General features: G+C 26.2%; 1 protein-coding gene across 2 annotated transcripts in view; it reads left to right on the top strand.

Moving 5' to 3' along the window:
• The first annotated feature begins 513 nt into the window (after window positions 1–513).
• Window positions 514–9,223, top strand: part of LOC129962093 (calcium-activated chloride channel regulator 2-like) — a 53,748-nt gene continuing 45,038 nt past the window's right edge. Inside the window, exon 1 of one of the 2 annotated variants that reach the window (XM_056075814.1) lies at window positions 514–869. In XM_056075814.1, the coding sequence (XP_055931789.1) occupies window positions 705–869 (165 nt within the window). In that variant the 5' untranslated portion in view covers window positions 514–704. The remainder of the gene's footprint in view (window positions 870–9,223) is intronic. The other variant, XM_056075815.1, reaches the window with a different exon arrangement.

Below are 9,223 nucleotides of genomic sequence, written 5' to 3'. Positions count from 1 at the left end.
CTTTAAGGCACCCTTCTCAAATACTATCAAATTTCACCCAAAAGAATAATAGTTCATTGTTCACAAGAACAACGCGTTCTTAACATTCTTCTTCCCGTTCGTACGAATAAGAAAACATCATGCAGGAACTTTTTTTGCTTATAAAAGGGAAAAGAATTAAACTAAAAAATAAAATATTCTTGTATAAATTTTTATTTCAGTGTTAAATTTCATGCCTCCTTTCTGTGGCTTTTTAAAAACGTAACGTTCATACTCATAATAAAACGTTGTGTGTTTACCGCTGACTTCGCCATTTATTGTTATTAATCATTCAAGTTTTGACAACGAAACTAAACTGTTATGTTTCGCTAGACGATCGAATGACTTTCATCCGTGTATACGTTTCACCATTTTCTTCCGGCTGCGGTCGTCAAAATATTTCTCAACGAATAACCAATGCTTCCCACAGCGCACTTTAACTCAAAAATGGGATACATCCACTTCAAACTTTTTCCTTTCCTTTTTTTAGTCATTTATGCTGATAAAGAGAGTACACCTATTTATCTTTGGTTACTACCTGATATCATCGCACAAAGAAATCTTCATAAAAATTTATCATAGCTAGACGCCATTTCTTTTTGCAATAGAACATCATTCGAAGCGGACTTGATTCTGTTCCGCATATGTTTTCAGAAATAATCATTTGCAATTCTAAGAACTGAAAAATGATTCTACGGTACGTTGTTTGGAGTATTTTTATGTGCCTCGTTCTTCTGCCAATAGTAAAAGCTGAAGTACAAGTTGATGACCAAGGTTACCAGAATGTGTTGATTTCATTTGCGCCGAATGTTCCAAGCGAAAATGGGAAAGAATTTATCCTCGCTATACAAGTAAGTCTTATCTTTATTCAGTGCAACATTTTAAATCATTCATTTTTATCGTAACAAATTACTCTAAAAGGGTCTTTACTTTTTTTAGATTTAAGTAAACTTATATTTGGATTTTTTTGGGGGTTGGATAAAAATTATTATTTTATTCATTAAGTGCAATTATTTATGTTTATTTTTTCGCGATTTCTTTACACAATTGACAATTTTAAAGAAAATTTTTACAATTTTTAAATAATAATAATTCATTAAAGAAGTGAAAAATGGCTATTCGCAGGCTATATCGATACTTTGCATAAAGACTACTCACATGTATGTAAAACAATTTTATTACATGAAAATTTTGTTTATACGATTTTATGCTTTTTTTTTTTACCATTACTTTGACGGAATTAATTTTTTCAAAAATGTTATAAAAAATTTTTGAATTTGAAGAACTTGCAGATTTTAAAAAAAATCATTAATGAATATTCTTGTACTGAGGAAGCGCATGCAATATTCCTGTAGTATTTGAAAAAGTAATTTGTTCTTCAGTATTCATAAAAAATCTATTCGATTTTTTTGAAAGTCAAATTGTAGTTCAGAAAAGTATCGATCATGTTTGCTGCAGGTTTAACAATCTATATATTTATTATATATATATATAATCAATATATTTATTAATTAAAAAATATAAAATATTATTCTTACAGTAATTTAGAGTATTCTTCTGACTATTTTTAACAGTTTAGAATGCGGACACTCTGTTTAACAACGCTTTAAATAAAATAATAAATTTTATGCATTAAAGTTACCAAAATTGATTTTATTTTCTTAATAAGTTGATATATGCTGGGATATAGGTAATAATTGTATATACTACGTAACTAAATTGGTAATTGTTGCAATTGGGCTCAAAATTTTATTGGAATCAAATTATTATATAATTTTAAATAAAGATTACACAATTTATTTATAATCTTTCAACTTTATTTGACTCAAATTCCTGATAGAAAAAATATTTCTTATTAAGATTATTTCTATTAGAATTTAACTGTTGTTATAATGGAAACCTAATATAAAATCCTAACGGTTGAAAGTTTTTCATTAAGATTTAACTATCCGAGTAATTGAAATTGGCTGAATTTGTAACTTTCGTTTTCTCCAAGTTGCCTTTTAGAATATTTCTATATGTAAAAGATTAGATCTTGTATCTTTTTGAAAAATATATTTACTAACTCAAACAACATAATATATAGTTCTTTCCGTCATTTAAAGTATTTTTCTAATTGCAAGTATATGTCTATTTTCAGCAGTTTAGAACTAAGCTATTAAACCACAATAAGAGTGTACACTCTGTGTTTATAACGCTTTAAAAAATAATACATTTTATGCATTATATATTAAAATAATAAAGATTTTGTAATAAAAACTTTTATTTGTATTATTATTTATTTTGTTCACGCTCATATTCCGACGTGTTAATAATTAATACATTTTTACTTGTGTATAACGTTTGCACCGCGTAATCAATTTCAGATGATCTGCTGTGAGAACTGTAACTATAATCTCTGTTTTATTAATTTTCAAATTCTGTTTACAAACACTTAAACATAAGGAAAGCTTTAGAGAAATGTTCATAAAAATTATTTAATTAATTAATTTTATTATTAAAAAAATTACGTCATTAAAGAAAAAAATTTGCCATATACGTCATACCACTCTTATTTTTTACCTAAATAATTAAAGTTTTATTAATACAAACTAACATACGCCAGTGCTTAGATAAGGGAAATATTTCCACCCTAAGCAATCCCGGATATAACCATTAATATAATAAAATTCAGTGTGAAGATACTAACAGTATTTAAGCAAGCCTATTTTTTTGAATTAGCATTATGTTTATTGACTGAATATTATTTCAAAATTGCGAAATGTATAATAAAAAATTGTTCTGAGCATTCTACAAGGCAGGCCATTGAAAAGGTTATTCAAAAATGTAAGTAGATTTTTTAATAAAAAATTAATGGAAATTTTAACTTGTTTCTTGAATGGCATCAAAACATAATATACCAGATAAACTTTTTTTTTACCTTCACTTTAGTATCCAAAATATAAACTTTAAAGAGTACCAATTTTATTTTCATACAATTTCTTTTCTTTAATTTCAATTTTTCTTGATTTATAAATGTTTTAGAGTACATTTTGCAATTGTACATTTCACACTTTCGGTTATTGGGTTTATACATTCGTGGGTTTCATACATTTTTTTTTGTCTGTGTCTGTGTATGCATGCTATCGTTTTTATAATAGAGAATTAATTTTTAAAATTAACATTAAGATAGACGAAGCAACAAATTTTCCTGCTCTTTTATCTTTCAGATTACAGGTTCTACTTAATCATTACTATAATTAAGAACTAATTGTTAAAATTAATATAAATATATGCAAATCATGCCAAAGCATTTTTAAATTAAATGTTCTGGACTAGAGGCTCGAATCGAGTTTATTATTTTATTTTATGGTGAATAAAATAAGCTACCTGCTTTAGAGGAAAATGTGAAAATTCAAATTTATTTTGAAAGGTTAATATTTAAGCCAAGAAATGCCTAGAAATATTGAATCCGAATATAGCCGTCTTCAATCTCTGAGGTCATTTTGTGGTTTTTGGAGCTTGTTGGGAGTGTAAGGTTGAAAAAAAAATAAAGAGCGTTTGATGCAGTAGATATTTTTTGCCGGATACAGAAACCAACATTAATGGACTTACTGTATAAAACTCAAAGCACAAAAGATTAGTCGTTTCTTTTACTTTTTCAAAGAACTGAAATGAAAGATACTAATTTAGAAAATGGAGACTTCTACTAATCCCTACTTTAGGAATTGCAAGTTTCAGTTTATTAACACAGAGTATCTGACGATAAAGATTTTAAAATTATTGCTCATGAATTTAAATTATCATAAATATAAATTTAAAATAATATTTTTAATCTTTTATGAATGTTTATATTAAAAAAAGGTTGTATTATAATATATAATGTTGTAAACATGTTTGTTTTAATGTCATTTACAGTTTCATTTAATTCGCTGAATAAAGGGGGGGGGGGGAAGGAAAAATTGAAAAATACACTTTGTACTTCCCGGAATAGAAATGTTTCATATGTTGAGCATTTGTTATTTTGATTTGAATCGTAAAAAATATTGTATTTTACAAATTATTCTGTCGAATCTGAGTCCGAATTTTGAATAAAAAAAATTATTTTTTATTTTCATGGCTTTAACAACAACAAATCATAGATACTAAACCGATGTTTAATTTGATATATCAATTTACATGATACAATTAAATTTTTCATATTAACAGTAAAAATGCCCATACAATAATATAATTTTCCCATCGTTTTCACAAAGAACGAAGAATAATTTCAAAATCAACAATAATATCATTTTTAATTATTTTTTTTATACCAATCTCAGATATTTTTCCTTTAGGGGGGAAAATTAAAGAAACAACTTGCTTAATTATGCTTTCTTAGCAATAAATGTTTTCGCAAACGGTGTAGAAATAACATTATACTGATCTCTAATATAACATTTTGTCATTAACGATCGTCATTTTAAATTCTTTTCAGAACAATACAAATATTTAATTTTCATATTCATTCAATTAAAGAAAAAAAAACGAGTAAAAAGTACGAATAAAAAGTTATTATAAAGTTGCTTTTTATATAAAATGATGATAATTTTATATTAACTAATATTTACACTGCATAAATCTTTTTATCGTCTGAAACTTTATGTTTAATTAAAATGAGAGTATCGTTTGCATCAACAATTCTCAAAATTCCTTGAAAAATTGTAGACTGTACCAAACGATTTTCAAAAACCGCCGATAGCTAACTTTTCCCCTCTAAATTATTAATTATATTTAAAAAGTGACACAACTTAATTAAACATTGTTAGTGACAACTTGAAGGAAAAAATATTTAAAATGTCTGCATGATTTCTTTTTATAAAAATGATAATACTAAATAGAAAATAATAAGTTCTATTTATTGCAATAGTTTAATACATAAAAATTAATTTGAATAAATTTGAATGAAATTTTCTTTTAAATCTTTCTTATTCCATTCCATATACATCATAAGATTCGTGAGCAAAGTATATCTACTAAGCAGTTCAGATTTCTAAAGCGTATAAATTATCTATGAATTTTTTTTCTTGTCTTTCGTTTTTCTCTTTTAATAGAATTTGTTTGATTCTTTCCGATTGGCAAATATTTTTTGCGTTATGAAATATTTTTGAGTATTAATATTGATTCTGATTAAGGAATAAAACTGATATGGAAACTTCATTCCCAGATATGAAAGAGTAAAAAAACCATTTATCTTTATTGTAATTAATTCTATTTTTTAACTATCTGCCTGTCAAGGTAATGACTATTAACTCAGCGTAAGCGTTTTCGTCTAACGACGTCATAAATCATACAGCATCTATTTCACCATCTGAGTCATTTTTTGGCATTACTCAGAGTTTTAGAATTCTCCGAGTTTATGGATATTTTGCAAGAAATGATATCACAATGACATTGTATTCTTCTGCCAGTTTCTGTGATGAAATCGTGTTTTATCTCTACATTCCCATTAGATTTCAGTAGTTACTACTAAGAATGGATTGTGCTTGAAAACACGTGCTTATTATAATATACAGAGCATATATAACAACTATAATTAGCGGCATTTAATTTCCCACTGTGGGATTTAAATAATTTTTTTCATTAAATAAATTTATGAAATGCTATTAAGTGTAGTATCGAAGAAATCTGGAGCATACTGCTTTCAAATCTACGATTGTCTTATTAAAATAATGTCAAAATAAGTAGCTATAAGCACAAGGTAACCATAATCGAAACACTCTAATTTAAAGTTATTTATTGATGAAAAAGTTGTTCTTAAAGCTATGAAATTTTGTGTAAGACATAATGAAGGAATGGCAATTTGTGTGGAGAAATAAATAAATAAAAAAGTTCAAACTTTGGCCGCCAAAGAGCGTTTTTTAAAAAATTACACATTTACGATATATATAATAAAATATAATTGGATAAAGACAAGGCGGGCTAGAGAGATTTAGGTGTCCTGGGCGCCATGGAGACAACAATGTTAATTCTTTTGTCTTTTTTTTTTGAAAGCGAAATATAATGTTTTGACCAAAAAATAATGCTATGCTTTGAGAACCTTACATTTTTCAAGTCATAATTGTCAAATATTTAAAGAAAAAAATAAAATAAAATTATGATCCGAATTTTATTCATTAGTTTCAATTATGTAGAATGGTAATAATATATACAATATATGAATTGTATACGATCATTTTCATGAACTAATTCCATGATGCACACAAATTTTAATTAGAATCTATCCAATGGTAACAAACATTATTCGTAGCATTTTCAGATGCTAGAACTCAGGATACAATATGCACTGAACCATGAACCGGCATAAGCTTGTGTAGAATTATCATCCGATTAACAAATGAAAAGGAGACATGTGGTGCCATCTATATGAGGTTCTGAAAACAAAATGAATGCATTAAAACACCTGTAAAAAATAAAGAATTGCCTATTGTATGCAAAATGCGAGTCCAGTGTAGTCAGTGTACTTCATATTTCTCTACGTAACGAAATAGTAAAACTTCAGCATATAGTCAAGACCATGTTATGCTCAGTAAAAATAGAAATTTGGTTGCTCTTTTCTCTATCCAAATTTCGAAAAACCAAATATTTTTTTTTATTGATTTTAGTTTAACCTCTATGTAAGGAGCTCTACGTACCATATATTGATACAAATTGAAATAACAAAATATTTTCTTTTGGGTCCTTTCAAGAATATTTTGATTTCAGTATCTCACATATAAGAAGTAATTTAAATTAATTTTTTTCTAAAATTTCATTAGCTGTATAAAATTCTCGAAGAAATTACAATTTTTTTGTGTGTATTTTATCATAAAGTTTGGCAGGGTTTTGACTTACCAGCACAGTTAAAGGTCCAGATTAAGCCTTCAAGGAATCCTTTGACTTTTAGAGAGTTTAAATTTTAATAAGGCTCGGAGACTTTCTTTACTCGTCTCCGATTTCACTGATTTAAATTTTTTATTTCTACATAAGTAGTGCTTTAAATATCCAGGCTTAGCAAACTTAAACATAACAAAACATTTTGAAATGTTTCATTTAAACATTACAATAATAATTTCATTTCGTTTTTTGATAAAATTTATAAATATAAAAAAATCACTTCCAACAGAATTGGTTTTTATATCTCACCTATAAAAAAATCGACTTTAAAATTTAAAAGCAATGTTAAAGAGAATTGTAAAAAATATATTATTTTAATATAATCTAAATATTAATTACTTATATGAGCGGACATTTTTTTAAAAAAATTACAAAGCTATTTTTATTCTTAGAATTATAAAACAATGTAGAGCAAAATTTGCGAAAGATAATGAAATAGGAATGTTATTAGAATAATGTTATCAAAGGAAACAATTTCTTATTTTATTTGATTAAATTTGTTAAAAAAAAATCGAATTAAATCTGCAAACACTACAAAAAATCTGGGAGCCTTGCTTCCACTTCGAGTTGTACGGCCCCTAGTTAGATGCCTGCTTTGCCTATTTTTAAATCTAGCCCTGGTCAATCAGCGCCACCTTTAAAATAAATAAATAAATATAAATAATAGGAATAATATTTTAAAATTTAAACGGATTTGAATACATTACTATACAAATCAAACGAAAGTGTAAAGTTAAATAATCCTGATAATATTTCAAAAATATTTCGAAGCCTCGATGATCCTCCAAAGTTGTGGGCCAATAGGCAATTGTTGTATTGTCTACACCTGTGTTCGGTGAATATAAGAAAACGATATCAAAATTTTGAAACAAATAACACCAGAAAAGAAGTAAATTAATCCATTTTTTTTCTATTTATAAAAAATTAATTTCAATTTGCAGAAATAATTGTTTTTGATTTCGTTTCGTCATTTGCATCAGAAATTCTTTTTCGTTGGGTGGCAATGTGGTGGAATTAAGATCATTATGATACATGCAGTGGAAGCAAGAGGACGTATGTTTTCGGAAACATTTCTTTAATGATTACATTTCACAGAAAATACGAAAAGACAAGACATCAACGCACGCACCTCTTTACAAACCAGCATCTGATTTCACCATTATAACAATCGCAATGAACTGTGGGATGCGTACCTAATCAGGTATCGCCATCTGTTATCCAAAAGAGAAGACAGAGTAAGGCAACTGTTACATTTTGAAATAACAAAATGCAACGTGGTTTACAAAATGAATACTTGATTCAATTTACAAATAAAAAAAATTAGTATGATATTAATGTAATAATGAATATTTTTTTTTATATTCCCTTTCATAAAAAAGATATTTACGAAAAAAAAAAAAAAAAAACGGAATGAAAAAAAAAGACAAAACATTTTTTAAATTAAAATTTTAATTATTGCCTGCCTTTTTTGCCATTTATTATTATTCATTATTATAAAAATTAAAGAATCTTTAAAACAAATTTTTCTCGTATTCTTTGATGGTTTTTAATTAAAAGCAAAATTATTGATTCACTAATAATTAAACTCTGAAAACCGTATATTGCAATAGAGAATATACACAAGTGAATAAAGGTTAAAAACTCTAGCATTAAAAAAAAAAGAAAAATTGAAACTTGGATTCCATCTTTACAAACATAGTACATGTGAAGTTAAATAGAATGTGGATTTATGCAAATCTGGTAATTAAAATAAATTGATATAAGTAAAAAATTTTTACGAATTTGTTAATGAAAAATTCATAAAGATTGTGAAAATTAGAGAGGAAAAACTCTTCTGTACTCCAAAATGAATGAACTCAGAATGAATTACTCAATTTTACTCACTTTAATAAATTACTCAAATTTTTTTTATAAATAATTCTTATTTATTAATTTAAAAAAACAAACGAATTACGATTAACATTATAGAAGGTAAAAGGATGGATATGTTAAAGTTTTATCTCTCTCAAAATAAAGTGTTCAAATTATATAGATGTTATGGCTATATAATTATGTCTATTATTATGTATTATTCTGTCGGGCTGGTTGTCGAAACAAACAAGAATTTTCTTTAAGAAGACGGTAGATTTAGACATAAGCAAAAATCGATCAAAATATAAATTTTTTTTTTAATGTTTCATTTCCAAAATAATTATTTATGCGACTAAATTGAAAGAATGTTAAATAATACGGGTTCTGAGAAGTAAAAATATTTTAAAAGTCTTTTTATCAAAACTATTCCATTATCAGATTTAAATGTATTTTGAGTGTT

This window comes from Argiope bruennichi, chromosome 2 (assembly GCF_947563725.1).
Source record: "Argiope bruennichi chromosome 2, qqArgBrue1.1, whole genome shotgun sequence".
Classification (NCBI taxonomy): domain Eukaryota; kingdom Metazoa; phylum Arthropoda; class Arachnida; order Araneae; family Araneidae; genus Argiope; species Argiope bruennichi.
This window is presented reverse-complemented; position numbering and strand designations above follow the sequence as displayed.